Raw genomic sequence first — 24,240 nt, forward strand, 5'->3', positions numbered from 1 at the left:
AGAAAATCCGTCCAATCAGAAGAATATTTCCAGAACCATTTAATTAATAAGTTTATTGAAACCAAACTAGTATACATTTACAATTGAGAACAGACGAATAATACAATAGTTTATATTGAGCTAATTAATATTTTTAAACAAATATTAACCCTTAATTTGGCAGAATTTTTTTTTTTACATAAACCGATTTTTTTATTGAAATCGGGTTTAAGACGTTTTAAGGCATTACAAAAAAATACGAAAAAATATCTTTACGTTTCAGTTTTCCTGAAAACTCATGTATGACACAGCATACATTGCCAAGTGAATAGAAAACCAAGGGATCAAAGTCGTGTATGCTGGGATATACATTGCCAAGTGCGGTGACTAATGAAATACCGACGGAAGTGAGTCCTAAAACTTATGAAATTTCGACGGGAGTTTATCCAGGAGCAGGAATAGCAAAAAAAATACAAAAGATAGTAATAGTATAAACGTTTATTGAACTGAAATGACTAATTTACGCCTTTACATGGTAATCTAATTGACAGTTTCTGGGATTCTTCCCTGTTACGAAACATAGCCGCACTTTGCATTTCATGCACAATACAGTGGTAAGCTTCTGACATAGCTTGCACCTGCCTTGAGTGGTCATTATCATAAAATGACCAATGGCATCGTATCGTAACGATTCCACTGGGTTAGCTGATGGCACACCTTTTCTGGCTTTGTCATTTTTATCAGCACGACCAAATTTTTCAGGCCTTCGTATATTTCGTACCTAAAATCTTTTAGGGGTATATATTGCTTGCTTGATTGAGCTTGATCCCGCCTATATAAAAGCCAGGCATTATTTATGCATATGTCAAGTATTTGAACAAAAATACCTATGTACCAACGCCTACTTTTAAATGGTGTTTTATAGAGAGATATAAGCATGTCGGCTAAGTCGACTCCCCATATGTTTATTATACTCCTTGACTATTTGGGGACAGTCGACATCGATTTTGCTTTTGTCTCCTTACAGTATCTTTTCATTTTTCGACAGGTTCTACGCCTACATATGAACTAATTAGGGTAACAGGTTTGTTATCGTTCCATCTCACTACCGATAATCTATTTTTGTTGCACACTACTTGTGAATAACTTCCTCTAGGCTTCTTTTTCATCTCTTTCTCTGAAGGCAACACTTTTTCTGCTCCTCTAAGTCTATTGTTTCTTATAGTCCCCAAACCAAATATACCGTATTCTTCGCGTAGAATGTAAAACAGCTCAGGGCAGGAAAAAAATTGTCACAAAAACAAAAGCCGGTTTGAATTTTATGCTTTGACATAAAGCGATTACAATTCGTCCTCCGAAACCTATAGAAGCTTCCTTATCTGAAAACGTGTAAAATCTGAATGTATCTTCGCCACCATAAAGAAGAAAATCATATACCATGCCTGAGACTCCGGCGCGGACATAATTTTTGAAACCCCACTTGTTGGGTTTGTCCTTCATATATTGACGGCGTTTTCCAGCTTTGGTTCCTTTATACGGAATCATCATCTCGTCTATACTAAACTTCCGTTCATTTTCCTGTGCTAGACAATTTTGTCTTTACTTTCTGCACAAATGGCCTCACTTTGTAATATCGGTCGGAATCCTGTATATTATTGTCAACGAAGTGCAAATTGCGACGTATTTGTTGATATCGTTTTAGTGTCATCAAATCTGCTACTAAGTTATACCTGTATCGTAAACTCCAAAAGTCCGTATATGCTGGCATATTCACGACCCCCATTATAATATGTATGGCTAGAAAATCGCGAAGCTCATCTTCCGTCAAACCAAGTGAACGTCCAGTGTTTCCTATTGAGTAAGAATTTGTTTGCTCTACGATATCTGTTAGAATGTCTGGCGAACAAAATTTATAAAAATAATCCATCGCTGATATATCCGGAACATCTGTATAATTGGAGTCTTCTTCTATAATAGCTCTGTGTCGAAAAACGGCTTTTTTCCACTGATAGTTCAAAGTAAATTTTTTCATTAGTCTCGGTCTTTTCAGGACAGGAACGGTGGGCTGACGACGTCGGGATCTGGTTTTTGGATTTGGTGGATTTACTGGAGTAAGAGGAGTTGTTGGGAGTGACGGAATATCACTCAGCACCGGTACTTTATTGCAATTTGGTTCTAAAGACGGACTTGAATATACTGTTTGAAAAATAGGCGTAAGTGGAACATTGTCGCTGTTGTAATGTTCGTCATCATCTAAAATGTTTAGTCTTTCCAAGGAAGAATGAATAGAAGGTGCTGGAGAAGAAAATGAAGAAAGCGGGGTGCGTACACGAAATTCCTCTTCGACATCTGAGCGCTCGCTATCGTCAGAGGGTGCATTTTCAGCAGGCACAAGAGCTAATATTCTACCACCTCGAGTTAGTAGCGTTTGCTGGCAACAAAGAAACAAAAAAACATGCTTCAACCAAAAATAAAAAGCAATCACAAATACATGCGGTATCTTGCAAATTACAAATAAAGCATTTCATTACAAACTTGGCAATGTATGCTGTGTCATACAGATAAAACGAAGGGTCTTTCATTACGAATTTGGCAATGTATGCCACAGCATACATCAGTTTACCGACCAAAATAAACTCAAAACACAAAGTCACCATACACAAAAACATATCAAATCCATTCGATTATACTGTTATGCATAAAATATAGTTCATAAAAACACCACAAACCATGTCAAACCAAGTTAAAATAATATAAATACCTTAGTCAACACAGATGAGCTACGCCGGGCCGCCATTTTCGAGACCGAATGTCAAAATAAGTGTTGCCAGAGACGTGTTTTATTTTTCCTTATAAAAATAATTAGTATTGCAATGAATTAAAATGATTTGTGACACAGACATTTTTATTATACTATGTCAAATATTTTTACAAAGTTAATGTATGCCAGTACATACACTGCCAATTTAAGGGTTAATACATCGATTTGCTTGCCTGTTTCCTACCTTTTTTTTTTATTATAATGCTCTCGAGGCTATAGGATAATGCGATCCATTTCGTGGGAGTCTACTTTTATTACATTATAAAAACTCATGCCAGTCAAGAAATTGTTGATTATTTATTCTACATCAATTCGTACCAAAACAATTTTATTAATTTATAAAACTATTAAATTTATGTATTGTACAATGTTATCTATATTTGCGTTATTTTTCAACACCTCCATTTTCTTGGCGTTTTAATTGGGCAAAATAATCAAACAATGCTCGAGTGGGTTGGCACGACCTTTTTTACTTGTGAAAATCTACTGTTCCACTTATACAATTATTTTTACAATTGATACATTTTTTTAAAATATACTTAGGCTTGTGTGGCCATCCTTACCCACTGCTATATATGCAGCGCAGTTCTCTCCGTCAATTCTAGAACTACTTTTTAAAATTTCTTCTATATTTGTTAATTGAATATTTAAATGGTAGTCATGTGTGTGATTTATCTCATTACCATTATTGTTTCTGGGTGCTTCATTGTAAGGACTTTAATGCACTAGTCAAAAAGCTTATTGATCCTGTACTAAATAAGGGTCATCGACTATTTATGGACAACTGGTTCAATTCCCCATTATTGGCATGATTTTTGAAGCGTAACGGTACCGACTGTGTTGGTACCTTACGTCCCAATTAAAAAGACGTGCCCTACTTGGTAGCCAAAGCTCCGCTCATGAGGGGACAGCTTCTAGCAAGGCATTCTGGGGACGTATGTGTGTTGGCATGGCAGGATAAAAAAAGGATCACCACCATTTCCACCTGCCATAATACGGCCACTGGCTTATCCAACATACATACGAACCCAGTGAGGCCCATTCCATTCAAGCCTCAAGTGGTCTTAGACTACAACAGGTCTATGGGTGAGGTGGACGTAAAGGACCAAATGTTAGAGCCGTAGGGTAAAAGCGGCTAATGGGAGTCACTTAAGCGAGAAATCAAATAAAATTTAATTTCAAAACAAAATATTTATTGCAACCGCCTTTAAACATAATATACTTTACATACTATCAATTGAGATCAGTTTCGATTACTTTGGCAATTAACTTTGATTATAATTATTGAAGTTTAAAAAAAAACAAATTCGACTCCCATTACACCGATATGAGGGAATGGTGGTCACCCTGGGGGTAATCAGAGTCAATCAAAATCTAGCACATAGCGCAGACATAACCATTTGCTGAATCCCACCCAGTGCATTTCGAGTGAGCCCATAGCCCGCATGAGGTGCATCTAAACCACATCTCATTGTTTCTTCCGAAATTGTTACATACTAGGCACCTGTTTCCCACATCTTCTGTGTCATCATCCTCATCGTCCTGGCACAATTCGTCAGTCCCAACATCATATACCGAGGTTTCATTCGATTCTTGTAGTACTTGACGCTTTACCTTTTCAGGACCCTTCTTCTGTACTTTAGTTTTCTTTCCCTGACCTTTACCTTTCCATTTCTTACTTTCTTTCTGTGTTTCTCCTTTTTTCTTTATTTTCTTTTTCTATAAGGTTTTCTTTCTGTGGCGTTGAAGTTCAAATTGTTGCATGTTGCTTTTTTCAGCCCTGTCTTGTATTAATAATATGTGTCTTCTCTGGTAAATTAATTAAATCATGCAATGTAATTGGACTTGAAATACTAGGACCTGGTGAGTCAATCTGTTTTGATGTGCTTGGTACTGCGGGATGAACACTTTTCGATGTGATTGGAACCGGTGATCGAACTTCTTTTGATGTGTTCGGGATTGGTGAGGAAACTTCTTTTGATGTACTGAGAGTGGTGTTAGTAATTGGAAGAGATTCATTGCAATCATGGATTGTAACATTCTCAGATTGGAGAATTTCTGCTGCTAGAAAATCTTCTTCTGTGAATACTTCTGGATTGAGTGGAAATATCCCAGTTGATCTAAACCCTGCTTCTCCTTTGCTAATAGACGCAACACTATTAAATGCTTTTTTCACCAAGGACGCTACGTCATAAGGGGTTATTTTTTCTATACGATGGCTTTTCATAAAGAAATCACATTCTTTTTTGTAGGCTGTTTTGAGTGGTCCATAAAAAGAAACATCCAGGGGCTGCATTTTATGAGACGTGTGTGGCAGAAGAGACAACATATGAATGTGATTAGATTTGCAATATTCGAAAATTGAAAGAGAGATATGACTAGCGTGGTTGTCTAGTATAGTAGTATTAAAAGAATAGGTTCATCAGCAGACGGCTTAGCGTGCTGTTTAAAGTGTGCCAACCAATCAAGAAACAAAGCCTCATTAATCCAACCGTTGTCTGAGCATCTGTAAAGCGTCCCTGCTGGACCATCTTTCTCGAGCAGAGGAGTCATCCTTTTTCGAGGAAAAATAAACATCGGCGGGATGTATCCGCCTGCAGCTCTCATAGCACACAACAAAGTTATATTTTTTCCCCTCTCCCAGCTGGTTATGGACCCCACCCTCTTCTGTCCTTTTGTAGCCAGAATTGTCCCGGGAGCCCGTACGGTTGAAATGCCTGTTTCGTCTCAATTATAAATGTTTTTTTTTAAGAAATTTATGCTTTTCCATCAGCTGACCAAGTAGATCGTAGAACAGACGTACCTCTATTTTATTAAAGGCTGTGATCCTATTCATGCTTGTCGCCTCCGGCTTCCTAACAGAAATGTTATTTCTAGTCATAAAAGCATATAACCAATCACGTCCAGCCATTTTTGAAGCTTTGTTAAAATTGTGCTTTAAATTACAATTTTCGGCATAATCAAAAGCCACTCTTCTTACTTGATTAGCGGTGCAACCATAGAAAATATTTGCCATTTTCTTCACCACGTTTGCTAGCTCGGCTTCGGCATCAGGAGTGAACACAGTGTATCGTCCTAGATGTGGTCCTAAAGTAGGAACTTTTTTTTCCCTCTTTTAAAGGCTGGAAAATGGAATGGAACGCCGGAGGGCCGGGACGGTGTAGACAACATTGTTTACGCCTCGCTCGCGCGTACTGTTTGGTGGATGTGTGGGTGATTCTCATTACCCTCTGACTCCCATTACCCTACTCTCCCCTACCTGATTGAGCGGAAACGATGTGCCAAGTGATACATAAAGATGTTCAAGCGGTTGCTGAACGTCTCCATTCTCAATGCGCGCATCCTATTGGAATCTTCTCAAAATTCCCGCATTGACCATTTGTCTTTCCGCCTCCAATTAGTGGACGCCATTCTTTCCCGACATTTATCCCAAGTTCCTGTGCCTCGTTTGCCCCCTGCGGATCGCGCAGCCAATTTGCCTCGGGTGGTGGTTGAACACAATAACTGGTCGGTTTATATCCCAAACCCGCCAGAGATCGAGCGACAAAATAATCGCTAAACCCGAGCCAGATGCGTTGTGTTTTATTCACGTGGCAATCGGGGACGGACGACCCCATTCATGTGTGAGTTGCAATGTGCCGCTTTGTGCGGTAAATTGTTTCAAGGCTTATCATGCTTCATAGTCTTGTCTTTTTGCGCCTTTGGGCCTTTTTTTCGTTTTAGCTTTTCTTTCTGCGCTGCAGAGAGGATGTGGGGGTTGAACCGGTTATCATAAATAGTCGGTAACACAGGTTCTATGTATGAAAGAATAGTGTGTATGTGTGTGTTGCGTGTAAATGTAACTGATAATCGGCATCTATTGTTTTTGCTTTTGCTTACATTGTATTTCATTATTGTTTCTTTTTTTATTGTTTTGTATAAATGTAGGTACATATTGTAACTTTGACTTTTCGGATAACCAACACCTCAGTCCGCCTCGTGACCATGAAGGCTGCAAAGTCTTGGTGATTCTTTCTATGCTGGAGCCGTACGTGTGAAGGGAATGTGTGTGTGTGTCTGCGCCCCGTGCCATAGACGCTTCAATTGTATTTTGTCGTACTATTTATTTTTATTGTGTACTTTGTTCTCTGATTTCTAAACAATTTTTGTAATGTGTTTTTTATGTAACTAGTCTATTATTTTTTTTATGGTGTACTTTTTGTGTGGTTTCCAACCTTTGTTTGTAATATGTTTTATATGTAACTAGGTTTTTAAGTCTAAAGAAATAAATATATTATATGTCCCCATTTCAGGGGACGAGCACAGCTTCTTCGGGGGCGGTGGCCCCGATGGGTCACCATCCCCATCACCATCACCATGCACCCTGTTAATTTCATGCTGTTAGTACATGCGCAAGGCAATGGACATTCGCGCGATTGTAAAGTACAGTAACCCTGCAAATCCGGTGATCTACGACGGGTGATAGTCAGCGTGGAGTGTTAGTAGCTGGGGAGGCGAGAAGGGCGCGGGTCGCCATGCGCTACTCAACTATTTTTTGTTAGTCGTCAATCGCCTAATTTAGTTGTAATTTTTTTATAGTATATTGTTTGTCCGTTATCCGGACGCTTGGATAAAGTTATTGCCCGTTCGGATTAGCGAGATCCTACTATAGATTCATAGGAGCAGACTCAACCAGGAATAATCGTAAATTGAATAATATCGATAGTTATCGATATTTATAAGTAAGCCCCACCCGTAGATCGTAAATCGTTGAATTGAATTGTGTATACATCAGACTACCAAATTTTAGTAGGTAAAATAAACATTTTATGTTATCATGATTGTAATCGTTAGAGATATCTTTTATATGCGACTTACCGTTTTCTTTCCATCTTCAAAAGCTAGATTCAAAATTCGTACGACACGTACCACGTTTACGTACGTCCCAATGACACCGCAGTGATAAAATGAAGTTGACAAGTAATGGCAGCTTTTAAAATTAGTAAAACGAATGATTTTGTATAGAGATGATTTTATATAATGCCCCATGCATTGTCTCTATGTGTAAAATGATGTTTTTTACTATAGCATATACCAAATTGAAAATATTTTTTTATAAATTGTAAACAACAATACAAATTGGCTATAGTTTTTATTTTGTGATAACACAATTAAAGATAGTATACAAATACTGCTATTCTTTTCACAATTTTCTTGTGGAGTACGTGTGGATGTTATATTATTAATTAATCATGTTTTGAATGCATTTTCAAATGCTTGTGCGATGGACATAATATTGCTATAGCTATGCAGTCTTATTGTGCCAAGAAAGTTTTTAAGAGAGTTTTGATTCATATTTCTTATTAGTAGTGAGGTTATTGTCTGTGACCACAAATATTGAAAAATAAATTTAGAAATTTCATGTTTTCACTCAGGTGGCAAGAATAGGCATAGACTTCTTTATGATTATTATTTCATAGATTTTAAAATCCGTAAACTAATTGCAAAATTTAAAATGAGACGAGTTTGGTGTAACTGCTGATCTATAAAGAAGGTTGCCAGACCCACAGAGACTTTGGCTTGATATAAAATATTCACGGAACAAACCAAAAAGTATTTCGATTTGTAACACTTTATTATCAAAAGCTTTTGTGTGTTACAATTTTTTTTCTGTTCAATACTATTGCAGTTCAATACTGTGGCATGTACATTAATGAACTAAATAAAACAATACACAGACTGGGCATTTATATTGTATTTGCTTACTGTCTACACTTATTGTTAAATACAAACAAAAATCGCGTTCTGGTGAATAATGTGAGGTCGCAGAGCGGACGCGAGCCTGGAAATCTGTTCTTTTACCACTTTGTTCTTTTTGTGTTTTGAAAAAAAAACGATTAATCTAAAATAAGTGTGCCACTGAAAAAAAGGGTGTTAGACCCAAAATCAATAAATGTACATACTCTCATTGTCTAATTTCCAAAATACCATGAAGACTGTCCTCGTTCCTCCAATAGATTCAGAAATCACTGAGGCTTCAACCAATTGGAGAAGTTAGCCTTCTCTCTGGTGGTGCAGGCAGTTTTGAGACCCTCCTAAGGAAAAACCCAATGGTACAAGCAGTGTCCCAGATTACAATTGATGTATTTAAATAATTGTTACTTTAAAAAATTGTGTTAACTTTTGAGGTTATGTCGTTTTGCATATCCTGAGTATTTACTCACATATTGGAGTACAAATAAATCTCCACCATTTTTTTTTATCAAAAATTAAATTCAGTCGAATCCGTTTATAATGACATCGAAAGGAATTGACAAACACGTCATAATAAGCGGACGTCATACAAAGCGTTTTGTGAAAAAAAAAATCATTTTTATGTAAATAGTATGCATGTATTTAAGTACTTTAATAGAGAAACATAGTTACTTATAAAATAAAAATTGCACGTAATAAGTACATACCTATGTATGATGTATGTACATAAAAGTTGTATTTTTTAATGTAAGTAATCTGTAATTTTGATCTGCTTTTGTTTTTATTTTATTGTAAAAACAGTCTCTAATACTATTGTGTATAGAAGACATCGCTATGGTCAAATTATCGTTGTCAATATTGCTATGAACAAATCGGGATAATAATTCTGCAGCTTTTAATGCCTCTTCTGCGGTAGGTAATGGTTCTACCTCGACTTCTTCTTCTCCATCACTATCGCGTTGTTCCTTAGCATTAATGTTCTGTACGATATTTTCATCGGTGGGTTCTTCGGATGTGAGGAGAGCTCTATCGACATCAACATAATCTTCCCACATTTCTGGTGCTGCTAAAGAATCTGAATTTAGGTTTCGTGCCCACAAAGATAAAGGCACGTCATCTTCTTCATCAAATTCATGTTCTATTTGAATAGGAAAACCGTCGTGACTTTCAATGAATCCTGCATGTTTGAAACAGTTGTGAATGGTACTTTGTGACATTTTATTCCAGGCATCATTAACCATCAGAATTGCATGTAGCACTGTTATTTTTGTACAAGAGTTGTTTTCATTAGCATCAAGACAATTAATCATTTTAAGCACAAGCTTCTTTCTAAAATTCGTTTTGAGTGATCGTATTATTCCCTGATCCATTGGCTGTAGTACTGATGTTGTATTCGGCGGAAGGAAAGCAAGTGTTATAGACTTTAAATCAGTAACATTTGGATGCGCCGGGCAATTATCAACCAGTAATAAAATGTTTTTCTTCTTCTTCATCAAATCACGATCCCAATCTCAAAGCCATTTTTCAAAAAGTTCTTACGTCATCCAAGCTCTACGATTGTTAGCATAATCGACAGGTAATGATTTGACACTGCTAAAACATCTTGGTTTTTGTGACTTTCCAATAATGAGCAATTTCTTTTTCTCTGTGCCACTCATATTAACTGCTACCATGACAGTTATTCTATATTTCGACAATTTGCCTCCACTACAATTCTCACCTTTAAATTTTAAAGTTTTGTCTGGCATTAATTTGTAAAACAGTCCTGTTTCATCAGCATTAAATATCTCATCATCAGAAAATTGTCTTCGTAGATTCGGCCACACAGATGTCAACCAGTTTGTTGTTGAATTTTGATCAACAGACGAAGATTCACCAATAATTTTTCCCGCCACAATGTTATGTCGAACTTTAAAACGACTGATCCAGCTTGCTGAACAATTGAAGTCAAGAATACCAAAACGCGCGGTAAAAACATTTGCCTTCTCCTGTAGCATAGGGTCGCTGATAGGAATTCTTTTGTTTCTCATGATTTTAAACCACTGAATTAATGCTTCAACATTTTCTCGTCGCGATTTTCGAAGCCTCTTCGGTTTCAAAACATTTGAATTGAAAGATTGCTTAAGGTGGTAGCTCAAGGTCCATTTTCATACATTTTGTTTCACCTTTAATCTGGGTAACTAAACAAGTATTGGCAAGTAAAGAATTTAAATTCACGTCTAGTTAGTGATTAGTTCTCGCAGTTGAAAGAAAAACGTAAAAATAATTAATAATCATGGATATTTCGGCCTTTAAAATTTAATATGACGAAATTTTAAAGGCAGAAATATCCATGATTATTAATTATTTTACGTTTTCTTCAACTGCGAGAACTAATCACTAACTAGACGTGAATTAAATTCCGATAAAATGTGAAAATGGACCTTGAGCTACCACCTTAATGCGGTTCTTGTTTTTAAAAATCATTGAGATTGTCGAATGACCCATGCCAAATTCCTTTGCGAGAGATGAGTTTGATTCTCCATTTTCTAATCTGCATATTATTGCACCTTTCTCCTCAATCGTAAATGCTTTACGGCGTTGAGATGACATTTCTTTCACAATACATACATATGTATGTAGATACAAAGAATAAAAGCTTGTAAAAACACAAACGACAAACGAAAAACAATGCGTGACCTTCAAGCGTCAATGAGATTCAAAATAAAAACGAGCCACGTGACAAACGTCGTCGGGAATCATCGAACATTACCGAAGGCGTAAAGAATCATGTCGGTCATTATAACCGGACATAATTTATTAAAAAGGGGTCACAATAATCGACATGTCACTGTAAGGGAAGTCATTATATTCGACTTTTTTATAAAGAATCTTATATGAAAACCAAACTTCGTAGTGTAATTACGTCATAATAAGAGGTTGGTATATAGGCAGAGTCATAATAAACGGATTATTATAGAAGAACTGTATTTATTATAGAAGAACGGTAATATAAGTTTCTTTAAAATATTGTCCATCACTTGCAACTACTTTTTCCCATCTCTCAGGCAACATTCGGATCCCACGTCTGATGAACTCTTTGTCATTTGAGGCTATCCACGAATCAACCCAATTTTGGTCTCTTCATAAGATGTGAACCGCTACTCCGACAGAGCATGCGTCATGGACCGGATAATCGTGAAAAGGTGATAATCGGACAGTGCAATGTCTGGTGAATACCGCGGGTGGAGTAACTCTTCCCAATCAACTGTGTTTCACGGGAATCGTTTTTCACGGGAGCCGCAAAATGTCGACGAGCATTGTCATGCAGGAGAATAATTTTTTCGTGTCTAGAATAGTATTGAGGGCGTTTTTCCTTCAGAGCTCGGCTCAATCTCATAATTATGTTCGATAGAGGGTTCCGGTAATTGTTTCGCTCGGATTAAGCTCATAATACACTACACCCGGCTGATCCGACCAAATACACAGTGTGAGTTTTTTTAGTTACGATACGATGTGAAAAACCCTTTTTTTATGCCTAGCTAGCAGTATTTCACTTAAGCATAATCGGCGTTCAATATCTCTCGGCTTTAATTCGTACGGAAGCCAATTTCCTTGTTTATGAATCATTCCTAATGATTTTAAACGATGTGAGACTGCTTGCTAAGTGAATTCTAATGTTAGAGCAAGTTCTTTTTATGTATGTTTGAGATGAATTTTCCTCTAATAATTCCTCCAATTCTGCATCCTCCTAAATTTTTGGCCTTCCACTGCAATCTTTGTCTTCTACGTCGAAATCACCGTTTTTAAACTTTTGAAACCACTCACGACATGTTCTCCCACTCAAAAAGCACCCTCGCCATATGTTTCTACAAGTATGTAATCGATGTGCCTCATCAACAGATTTCTTTAAATTAAAGAATTAAACTAATATTTCCCGCAAATGACGCTTACTTGGCTCAAATTTGGACATTTTCAACTAACAAAAATTATATTTTACCAATATAAAATCAATGATATTAATAGGTTATGTTGTTCTTGAGAAACCAACCTAATTTTTAAGTTGGTTATCACCTGCGAAAGCTAACGGAGACTCCGTGGCGCGCCATCTACATTAAAACAGCGAAAACTTATTTGTACACCTATAATACTATGATAGCTGCTTAATTGTACTTTATCAACCCATATTTGCGGAGTGCTGAGCACGGGTCTGAGAGGTGTTAGGCCTGTAGGCCGCCACGCTAGCCTAGTGTGGGTTGGCAGAATTCACATACCAGGAATTCTTCTTCAGATCTCTCAGGTATGCAGGTTTTTAACGATGTTTTCCTTTACCATTTAAGTGTGTGATAATTGATTACCAATATACAAATAACTTACAAATCTCGGAATTGTGTGTCCAGGATTTGAACTCGCACCTACGGTCTTAGCAGACGGGTCAGTAGTGCTATTCTGTAAAAAACCAAACTCGAATTCGTAACTCATTTAGAATTCACTCTCACTTCGAAAGTCACTTCAAGTGAGAACTTTTTGGTATTCTGTAACATAAAGCGAGCCCGCGTGAAGTGAAGTGAGTTCCGAAATCTCGGGTGAGATCGTGCGATAACAACTAGTGTCGGCCTCTCAACGTTATGCATATTTGTCAACTTTATGGACAGCATTTTTATCATAAATATTGGAAGAACAAATCATTTAATTATATTTTAATGTAAGATATGTATTCATTGTTGTATTTAACATGTATATAAAATTTTACTCTCTTCTTTTATAAAATGGGATTTATTACGTTAGCTGAACACAGTCTTCCTTTGCCTGTTTAAAGAAAAAAAGAACCCGTGATTGTGGAGTCCTGTCAAAACAAAGTTTTAAGTACCTAGTTTCAAATTTGAATACATTTCGTTCGCTTGTGTAAAATTTCTGTTGCTGCGATAAATATTATTACATTACTATTTTGATTAATACAATGGAGTAAGTATTGGCTTTATTAATTATTAAATGACTAGAATTCAAATGTAAAGTCTTTAGAATTCATGAAATTAATTTAATTAATGTTATTATTTTAGGTCTTTTGGACGTGTTTCGCATCCTTCATTGGCTCAAGTAGAAGCTTTAGTGCAATATTTAGAAGAAAGACCGCAGTTGGCTAAAGGATTTTTAAGAAACCCGTCTGCCAAGGCTCAAGCCCGTAAAGAATGGGAAATGATTACGTCCAAATTAACTGCCGTTCACCAAAAACGACAATGTGCAAAGGATCTAAAAAAATACAGACTGATATCAAGACCTATATAGTAATTTCTACAAACATTCGAAATTAAAATAAGTTAAAATGTGCTAAGTAAACTTAAGTATCCATTTACCTTGCACCTTATTGTAAGTCCTTTCCCGTGACGCTTAGTTGTGTTTAACAAAGGACTTAGTTCATTTTCTAAATCTTTAATTAAATCCTCCGTTAGTCTATAGATGTGCACAAATTCGTCATCGCGATTTACAAGTGGTAAATTTCTGATAATTTGAGCTTGGCGACGGCTGGTACTCACTTCTAATTCGTGGGCTTCTTTCAACATACTTAACAAAAGAAATGATCGAGCCATCTACAAAGTTAATAAATGTAAAATTTTATAAATATAGTGCGTGTTATGTTTTTATAGACGTATTCAATAATTTCACTTACATTTTAAGGAAATAACTTATTTAAATTATTTTTAAAATACCTTAATCACAATTTATATAGTACTCACTTTTCTTTTCACTAGCAAATGATTAACTTTTGATTTGACATTTAAATTCTAAAGTGACTATCGAAATCTTTGCTGCCGAATACCGTTTAACGTCAAATAAGTAAGATCTCACTTAAAAATAGTTCACCTCACCGTCATTTTCACCTTGTAGCGTTACCAGTAGATTTCACTCGTGTTGAGAATTCCAAGTAGCGTTTTCACCGCGGATTCAGAAGTGAGTAATACAGTGAGATGTTACAGAATAGCATAGCAGTTCTCAACTAGGCTATCACGCACACAGCTTCATTAGCCACATATTTAGTTTATAAGCACGTTCATATGAGTTTACCTGTGTAGGGGTGCAAAACATGGTAGGTAGGCACTTAAACATAATAAACAGTAGTGGAAATATTGTTGTTTTTTTTTACATTAGAAGATACTCAAGAGTTTCAATTTTGAATCAGTTTAAATTAACAAGTTATATTTACAGAATGAACCTATTTTAGGCATATTGTGATCAAAAAACTTAGCCATTGTAACGAGTATGCCTTATTTTTTTATCACATTACAAAAGTTATGTTTTCTCTTCCAGATGTGCTGACAGCTCTGGATGAGCATTCACCTTACTCTAAAAGGTCGATTTACATCAAACGAACATAGAGCTAGAGCTAGAACAAGAGCATTCTTTCGTAATCTTTTAGTGTAAACGAAAGCTAGAGTTATCGATTTACATCAAACGAACATAGAGCTAGAGCTAGAACAAGAGCATTCTTTCGTAATCTTTTAGTGTAAACAAAAGCTAGATCGAATGTTCTTTGCTCATTCGTGTCAATTCTGTGGTTAGTATTGGTAGTGCTTCGTTATGTCTGACTCTGACAGCGATATCATTATTGCAAGTGCTGCATTTATTATTTTGTCGCAAAACTCAAAAATAAAAGAAGGAAGAGACGTTGGTGGGTTACAAATTTAATGCATCGAAGGAAACTGGATAATGTAGGTGAAACAATGACGGATATGCAAAAACAAGAAGAAAGTGGACAATTCCAAAACTTGTAGAATGGCGTCAGAGGATTTTGATCATTTACTATCTCTGACCAGCGAAAAATTCGAAAATCAAGTACGAATTTTAGAGACTCGATTCCTGCATATGACAAACTAGCAGTGACTTTGCGATTTTTGGCAACTGGAGATTCCTATGAAAGCCTCATGTATTTTACTAAAATGTCTAAATCGACAATATGTAATGCTATATCTGAAGTATGTGCAGCAATAAATGAAGCATTGCAAGACTATGCTAAGGTAAGTAAAGTTATTACTTTTATACATACCTACACACCTATTATCACGACCGTAATTATTAGTGAAAGTAAGTCAATTTTTTTTTTTATTCTTTTGTATTTTAGAGGCTTTTAGTGATATTTCCACCATGCCAGCCCCATCATACCCTAAACATTATCTTTCTATTCTAAATTACTAATAAAATTATAAATAAGTATAGCGGCTTCAGATAGGGGTTCCGACAAAATACCCCGGTAGGCCCCGACGTCTAACAAGTAAGTAAATAAACTAAGACAATTTATTTTAAGATATTTATTTAAAAAAACACAATCAGAGAACTTAAATAAACAAAAAGGAACTAGAAAAGATATACATGTTACTTAAAATGTTTAATAAAATGCAGCAAAGACTCGCTGGTTTCTTCAGTTGCGGTATCATCCGGAATGTGTAATTGTTGGTCTAAATTGACATTACTTTCTGAACTGGCTTCCATTTGGTTGGGTGGAGGGATTGATCTGAGGCTACAGAATACACAATGCAAGTATTTTGTGAACTGTTTGAATATGAAGACATCGGAGTTGATGCTAAATTTGACTCATAATCAAATTTCCCCAAATCAGCGTCGAACAGTATATTATTTATGTAATGTTCAACATACGCTTTCGTCCTTTTGAGTATTCGCGATGTTTTGAAGCAACATGATTTCCAAAAGCTTGACTCTTGTCCCTTATCTTTGAATCATGTGTATCTTTTAAAATACGGTAGGCTTCGGCTACTCGAGGGTCTTCATGTTTTGATTTTTTTGGTGGTATTGTGTGGCCAGATTGCAGTGATGTTGATGGTTGCCATTGTGGTGTGGTGTTTCTTGACCCTACTGAAGCTGCAGGTTGTGAATGTGTTGTTGAATCTGACTGTGTATCTGCATTAGGGTCCACTACCGGAGTTTCTTGTCCAATTCGCTCATTCTCCTGCTCATCAGCCTGTAAAAAAACGGTTTAATTAATATACACCCTAAAATAATTTTTTATTCATTTCAGACACCGTCAACAGAAGAAGAATGGCTATCAATCGCTCAGGAATTCAATGAGAAGTGGAATTTTCCAAACTGTATTGGCGCTGTAGACGGGAAACACTGCGTCATACAAGCACCTATTAACAGCGGAAGCTACTTTTTTAATTATAAATCCACATTCAGTGTGGTGTTAATGGCCATAGTAGACGCTAACTACAATTTTATATTCGCCGATATTGGTTGTCAGGGCAGAATATCAGATGGCGGAGTTTTCAGAAACACTTCTTTCTATCAGAAACTACAAAATAATGAATTAAATTTGCCCAATGACCAAAGCCTTCCAGGAAGACAACAGAATATGCCATTCGTATTTGTAGCAGATGATGCATTCCCATTACAAAGACACATCATGAAGCCGTATCCTGGTACTCATGCCAGGGGATCCGAAAAACGAATTTACAACTACCGTTTGTCTAGAGCAAGACGAATAGTAGAAAATGCATTTGGCATTCTTTCAGCAGTTTTTCGTGTATTGCGAAAACCTATGTTGCTACAACCTGATAAAGCATCTCTCGTCGTAATAACCTGCGTGTACCTACATAATTATTTGATGAAAAGGAAAGCTTCTAGGAAGCTGTATAATTCACCGGGCATGATGGACAGAATTGAAGATGACGTCGTCATTCCAGGCCAGTGGAGAAAATATGGACCGTTTATCATCATTTCTCCCGTTACCCAACACTGGACGAAGACACACTTTGCAATGTGAAAATATCCGGAAAGAATTTTCAGACTATTTTAATTTGACTAATATTTTGCCATGGCAAAACAATATTGCATAATGAAAGCGATATGTTACTTTATAAAAGCGTAAATAACCTAACCTAAAATTATGGTAGAATACCCAATAAATAAACGTAACTACCTACTTACCATGTTTTTATTTTGGTTAGTGTCGAAATCAATTGTTTTCCTCGGTTTATATTTGTCCATCAAAAAGTGCATGCTTGTAAATGCAAACCATTTAGAATTATAAATACAATCGGCACCGCTGCCTGACTTCGTACTCATTGTTTTTTTCGTTTCCCGGCGGTAAGATGCAAGAAGCGAGTCCATCTTTTTTTGTACCTCTTCAACATTACATTCCAGTTGTTTTGCGATTTCCCGCCAAGCATCTTGTTTGTAAGTTGTATTTTTATAGTTTTCATACGTCGGATCCCACAGACATCTGAAATTGCGGTAGGCTTCTATCATTAATAAACATTTTTCTTGAGACCAATCCATAACTTAATCGATAAGATACGTAAACAATCGTTAGAACACTAAAACGCTTTGATGAGACCGCTCAGTGTCGCGAGCACGTCCTAACACGCTAGAACGCTCTAAGCAACTGTTCGCGCGCTCTTGCGCCGTTTACATCAAGCGAGCGAGCATTCTTAGAATATTCCATAGAATCTGCGAACGCACTAAGAACAACGAAGGAATGCTCTACGCCTGTTTACACTAGAAGAATTAGCTGTAGTGGGGATAGAATGAGCATTCGCTCGTTTGATGTAAATCGACCTTAACAATTCTCGATTTCGACGGGTCGATACTAGTAGTTCGTTATATATATTATATAACGAACGATACTTCTGTTCGCGAACAGGCATAGCTGATAGCACCTCGTCGACTTTTGTAGGGTACCACGTGGCATAAAAAGAAGTTGAGTGTATGTCATTGGCATTAGCATACCGGTTCGTCTCATCGGCTACAATTTGTAATAATAACAAAGTCTGGCACTTGGCACTGCTGCCAAGTAGTTCGTTCGTAGAAAAATAACTGTGTATAGTTGACACGTGTATAATACCCAGAATCATCCAGAATGCAAACAGGCATAGCTGATAGCATCTCGTCGACTTTTGTAGGGTACCACGTGGCATGAAAAGAAGTTGAGTGTATGTCATTGGCATACCGGTTCGTCTCATCGGCTACAATTTGTAATAATAACAAAGTCTGGCACTTGGCACTGCTGCCAAGTAGTTCGTTCGTAGAAAAATAACTGTGTAAAGTTGACATGTGTATAATACCCAGAATCATCCAGAATGCAAACAGGCATAGCTGATAGCATCTCGTCGACTTTTGTAGGGTACCACGTGGCATGAAAAGAAGTTGAGTGTATGTCATTGGCATACCGGTTCGTCTCATCGGCTACAATTTGTAATAATAACAAAGTCCGGCACTTGGCACTGCTGCCAAGTAGTTCGTTCGTATAAAAATAACTGTGTATAGTTGACATGTGTATAATACCCAGAATCATCCAGAATGCAAACAGGCATAGCTGATAGCATCTCGTCGACTTTTGTAGGGTACCACGTGGCATGAAAAGTTGAGTGTATGTCATTGGCATACCGGTTCGTCTCATCGGCTACAATTTGTAATAATAACAAAGTCTGGCACTTGGCACTGCTGCCAAGTAGTTCGTTCGTAGAAAAATAACTGTGTATAGTTGACATGTGTATAATACCCAGAATCATCCAGAATGCAAACAGGCATAGCTGATAGCATCTCGTCGACTTTTGTAGGGTACCACGTGGCATGAAAAGAAGTTGAGTGTATGTCATTGGCATACCGGTTCGTCTCATCGGCTACATTTTGTAATAATAACAAAGTCTGGCACTTGGCACTGCTGCCAAGTAGTTCGTTCGTAGAAAAATAACTGTGTATAGTTGACATGTGTATAATACCCAGAATCATCCAGAATGCAAACAGGCATAGCTGATAGCATCTCGTCGACTTTTGTAGGGTACCACGTGGCATGAAAAGAAGTTGAGTGTAAGTCATTGGCATACCGGTTCGTCTCATCGGCTACAATTTGTAATAATAACTTAGTCCGGCACTTGGCACTGCTGCCAAGTAGTTCGTTCGTAGAAAAAATTACTGTGTATAGTTGACATGTGTATAATACCCAGAATCATCCAGAATGCAAACAGGCATAGCTGATAGCATCTCGTCGACTTTTGTAGGGTACCACGTGGCATGAAAAGAAGTTGAGTGTATGTCATTGGCATACCGGTTCGTCTCATCGGCTACAATTTGTAATAATAACAAAGTCCGGCACTTGGCACTGCTGCCAAGTAGTTCGTTCGTAGAAAAATAACTGTGTATAGTTGACATGTGTATAATACCCAGAATCATCCAGAATGCAAACAGGCATAGCTGATAGCATCTCGTCGACTTTTGTAGGGTACCACGTGGCATGAAAAGAAGTTGAGTGTATGTCATTGGCATACCGGTTCGCCTCATCGGCTACAATTTGTAATAATAACAAAGTCTGGCACTTGGCACTGCTGCCAAGTAGTTCGTTCGTAGAAAAATAACTGTGTATAGTTGACATGTGTATAATACCCAGAATCATCCAGAATGCAAACAGGCATAGCTGATAGCATCTCGTCGACTTTTGTAGGGTACCACGTGGCATGAAAAGAAGTTGAGTGTATGTCATTGGCATACCGGTTCGTCTCATCGGCTACATTTTGTAATAATAACAAAGTCCGGCACTTGGCACTGCTGCCAAGTAGTTCGTTCGTAGAAAAATAACTGTGTATAGTTGACATGTGTATAATACCCAGAATCATCCAGAATGCAAACAGGCATAGCTGATAGCATCTCGTCGACTTTTGTAGGGTACCACGTGGCATGAAAAGAAGTTGAGTGTAAGTCATTGGCATACCGGTTCGTCTCATCGGCTACAATTTGTAATAATAACTTAGTCCGGCACTTGGCACTGCTGCCAAGTAGTTCGTTCGTAGAAAAATTACTGTGTATAGTTGACATGTGTATAATACCCAGAATCATCCAGAATGCAAACAGGCATAGCTGATAGCATCTCGTCGACTTTTGTAGGGTACCACGTGGCATGAAAAGAAGTTGAGTGTATGTCATTGGCATACCGGTTCGTCTCATCGGCTACAATTTGTAATAATAACAAAGTCCGGCACTTGGCACTGCTGCCAAGTAGTTCGTTCGTAGAAAAATAACTGTGTATAGTTGACATGTGTATAATACCCAGAATCATCCAGAATGCAAACAGGCATAGCTGATAGCATCTCGTCGACTTTTGTAGGGTACCACGTGGCATGAAAAGAAGTTGAGTGTATGTCATTGGCATACCGGTTCGTCTCATCGGCTACAATTTTAATAATAACAAAGTCCGGCACTTGGCACTGCTGCCAAGTAGTTCGTTCGTAGAAAAATAACTGTGTATAGTTGACATGTGTATAATACCCAGAATCATCCAGAATGCAAACAGGCATAGCTGATAGCATCTCGTCGACTTTTGTAGGGTACCACGTGGCATGAAAAGAAGTTGAGTGTATGTCATTGGCATACCGGTTCGTCTCATCGGCTACAATTTGTAATAATAACAAAGTCTGGCACTTGGCACTGCTGCCAAGTAGTTCGTTCGTAGAAAAATAACTGTGTATAGTTGACATGTGTATAATACCCAGAATCATCCAGAATGCAAACAGGCATAGCTGATAGCATCTCGTCGACTTTTGTAGGGTACCACGTGGCATGAAAGAAGTTGAGTGTATGTCATTGGCATACCGGTTCGTCTCATCGGCTACAATTTGTAATAATAACAAAGTCCGGCACTTGGCACTGCTGCCAAGTAGTTCGTTCGTAGAAAAATAACTGTGTATAGTTGACATGTGTATAATACCCAGAATCATCCAGAATGCAAACAGGCATAGCTGATAGCATCTCGTCGACTTTTGTAGGGTACCACGTGGCATGAAAGAAGTTGAGTGTATGTCATTGGCATACCGGTTCGTCTCATCGGCTACAATTTATAATAATAACAAAGTCTGGCACTTGGCACTGCTGGCAAGTAGTTCGTTCGTAGAAAAATAACTGTGTATAGTTGACATGTGTATAATACCCAGAATCATCCAGAATGCAAACAGGCATAGCTGATAGCATCTCGTCGACTTTTGTAGGGTACCACGTGGCATGAAAAGAAGTTGAGTGTATGTCATTGGCATACCGGTTCGTCTCATCGGCTACAATTTGTAATAATAACAAAGTCCGGCACTTGGCACTGCTGCCAAGTAGTTCGTTCGTAGAAAAATAACTGTGTATAGTTGACATGTGTATAATACCCAGAATCATCCAGAATGCAAACAGGCATAGCTGATAGCATCTCGTCGACTTTTGTAGGGTACCACGTGGCATGAAAGAAGTTGAGTGTATGTCATTGGCATACCGGTTCGTCTCATCGGCTACAATTTGTAATAATAACAAAGTCCGGCACTTGGCACTGCTGCCAAGTAGTTCGTTCGTAGAAAAATAACTGTGTATAGTTGACATGTGTATAATACCCAGAATCATCCAGAATGCAAACAGGCATAGCTGATAGCATCTCGTCGACTTTTGTAGGGTACCACGTGGCATGAAAAGAAGTTGAGTGTATGTCATTGGCATACCGGTTCGTCTCATCGGCTACAATTTGTAATAATAACAAAGTCCGGCACTTGGCACTGCTGCCAAGTAGTTCGTTCGTAGAAAAATAACTGTGTATAGTTGACATGTGTATAATACCCAGAATCATCCAGAATGCAAACAGGCATAGCTGATAGCATCTCGTCGACTTTTGTAGGGTACCACGTGGCATGAAAGAAGTTGAGTGTATGTCATTGGCATACCGGTTCGTCTCATCGGCTACAATTTGTAATAATAACAAAGTCCGGCACTTGGCACTGCTGCCAAGTAGTTCGTTCGTAGAAAAATAACTGTGTATAGTTGACATGTGTATAATACCCAGAATCATCCAGAATGCAAACAGGCATAGCTGATAGCATCTCGTCGACTTTTGTAGGGTACCACGTGGCATGAAAGAAGTTGAGTGTATGTCATTGGCATACCGGTTCGTCTCATCGGCTACAATTTGTAATAATAACAAAGTCCGGCACTTGGCACTGCTGCCAAGTAGTTCGTTCGTAGAAAAATAACTGTGTATAGTTGACATGTGTATAATACCCAGAATCATCCAGAATGCAAACAGGCATAGCTGATAGCATCTCGTCGACTTTTGTAGGGTACCACGTGGCATGAAAGAAGTTGAGTGTATGTCATTGGCATACCGGTTCGTCTCATCGGCTACAATTTGTAATAATAACAAAGTCCGGCACTTGGCACTGCTGCCAAGTAGTTCGTTCGTAGAAAAATAACTGTGTATAGTTGACATGTGTATAATACCCAGAATCATCCAGAATGCAAACAGGCATAGCTGATAGCATCTCGTCGACTTTTGTAGGGTACCACGTGGCATGAAAGAAGTTGAGTGTATGTCATTGGCATACCGGTTCGTCTCATCGGCTACAATTTGTAATAATAACAAAGTCCGGCACTTGGCACTGCTGGCAAGTAGTTCGTTCGTAGAAAAATAACTGTGTATAGTTGACATGTGTATAATACCCAGAATCATCCAGAATGCAAACAGGCATAGCTGATAGCATCTCGTCGACTTTTGTAGGGTACCACGTGGCATGAAAGAAGTTGAGTGTATGTCATTGGCATACCGGTTCGTCTCATCGGCTACAATTTGTAATAATAACAAAGTCCGGCACTTGGCACTGCTGCCAAGTAGTTCGTTCGTAGAAAAATAACTGTGTATAGTTGACATGTGTATAATACCCAGAATCATCCAGAATGCAAACAGGCATAGCTGATAGCATCTCGTCGACTTTTGTAGGGTACCACGTGGCATGAAAGAAGTTGAGTGTATGTCATTGGCATACCGGTTCGTCTCATCGGCTACAATTTATAATAATAACAAAGTCTGGCACTTGGCACTGCTGGCAAGTAGTTCGTTCGTAGAAAAATAACTGTGTAAAGTTGACATGTGTATAATACCCAGAATCATCCAGAATGCAAACAGGCATAGCTGATAGCATCTCGTCGACTTTTGTAGGGTACCACGTGGCATGAAAGAAGTTGAGTGTATGTCATTGGCATACCGGTTCGTCTCATCGGCTACAATTTGTAATAATAACAAAGTCCGGCACTTGGCACTGCTGCCAAGTAGTTCGTTCGTAGAAAAATAACTGTGTATAGTTGACATGTGTATAATACCCAGAATCATCCAGAATGCAAACAGGCATAGCTGATAGCATCTCGTCGACTTTTGTAGGGTACCACGTGGCATGAAAGAAGTTGAGTGTATGTCATTGGCATACCGGTTCGTCTCATCGGCTACAATTTATAATAATAACAAAGTCTGGCACTTGGCACTGCTGGCAAGTAGTTCGTTCGTAGAAAAATAACTGTGTATAGTTGACATGTGTATAATACCCAGAATCATCCAGAATGCAAACAGGCATAGCTGATAGCATCTCGTCGACTTTTGTAGGGTACCACGTGGCATGAAAGAAGTTGAGTGTATGTCATTGGCATACCGGTTCGTCTCATCGGCTACAATTTGTAATAATAACAAAGTCCGGCACTTGGCACTGCTGCCAAGTAGTTCGTTCGTAGAAAAATAACTGTGTATAGTTGACATGTGTATAATACCCAGAATCATCCAGAATGCAAACAGGCATAGCTGATAGCATCTCGTCGACTTTTGTAGGGTACCACGTGGCATGAAAGAAGTTGAGTGTATGTCATTGGCATACCGGTTCGTCTCATCGGCTACAATTTGTAATAATAACAAAGTCCGGCACTTGGCACTGCTGCCAAGT

At 37.9% G+C, this 24,240-nt stretch overlaps 3 protein-coding genes across 3 annotated transcripts; 1 reads left to right on the plus strand and 2 right to left on the minus strand.

The window, feature by feature from the left end:
- Positions 1-10,057: 10,057 nt before the first annotated feature.
- LOC119193811 (tigger transposable element-derived protein 4-like) lies at positions 10,058-11,375 on the minus strand. Its single transcript, XM_037447542.1, has 2 exons — positions 10,970-11,375; positions 10,058-10,653 (listed from the first exon to the last, which is right to left on the minus strand). Exons 1-2 carry the CDS (start codon positions 11,123-11,125, stop codon positions 10,069-10,071), a joined length of 741 nt encoding a protein of 246 aa, XP_037303439.1. The 5' UTR covers positions 11,126-11,375; the 3' UTR covers positions 10,058-10,068.
- Positions 11,376-15,307: 3,932 nt separating this feature from the next.
- Positions 15,308-17,448, plus strand: LOC119193810 (protein ALP1-like). Its single transcript, XM_037447541.1, has 2 exons — positions 15,308-15,525; positions 16,542-17,448. Exons 1-2 carry the CDS (start codon positions 15,433-15,435, stop codon positions 17,283-17,285), a joined length of 837 nt encoding a protein of 278 aa, XP_037303438.1. The 5' UTR covers positions 15,308-15,432; the 3' UTR covers positions 17,286-17,448.
- On the minus strand, positions 16,017-18,759 carry LOC119193809. Its single transcript, XM_037447540.1, has 2 exons — positions 17,450-18,759; positions 16,017-16,484 (listed from the first exon to the last, which is right to left on the minus strand). Exons 1-2 carry the CDS (start codon positions 17,798-17,800, stop codon positions 16,143-16,145), a joined length of 693 nt encoding a protein of 230 aa, XP_037303437.1. The 5' UTR covers positions 17,801-18,759; the 3' UTR covers positions 16,017-16,142.
- Positions 18,760-24,240: the final 5,481 nt, after the last annotated feature.

The sequence above is a fragment of the Manduca sexta genome, chromosome 7 (assembly GCF_014839805.1).
Source record: "Manduca sexta isolate Smith_Timp_Sample1 chromosome 7, JHU_Msex_v1.0, whole genome shotgun sequence".
Lineage (NCBI taxonomy): Eukaryota > Metazoa > Arthropoda > Insecta > Lepidoptera > Sphingidae > Manduca > Manduca sexta.

Bases quoted from the DNA above. Each gene is read 5' to 3' on its own strand.
- LOC119193809 (XM_037447540.1), bottom strand. From the start codon at position 17,800: ATGGATTGGTCTCAAGAAAAATGTTTATTAATGATAGAAGCCTACCGC. The intron at 16,485-17,449 runs GTAAGTAGGTAG...GTTTTTTTACAG, and splicing joins CTAACCAAAATAAAAACATG to GCTGATGAGCAGGAGAATGA.
- LOC119193811 (XM_037447542.1), bottom strand. From the start codon at position 11,125: ATGTCATCTCAACGCCGTAAAGCATTTACGATTGAGGAGAAAGGTGCA. The intron at 10,654-10,969 runs GTGGTAGCTCAA...TACCACCTTAAG, and splicing joins AAAACAAGAACCGCATTAAG to CAATCTTTCAATTCAAATGT.
- LOC119193810 (XM_037447541.1), top strand. From the start codon at position 15,433: ATGTATTTTACTAAAATGTCTAAATCGACAATATGTAATGCTATATCT. The intron at 15,526-16,541 runs GTAAGTAAAGTT...TATTCATTTCAG, and splicing joins CATTGCAAGACTATGCTAAG to ACACCGTCAACAGAAGAAGA.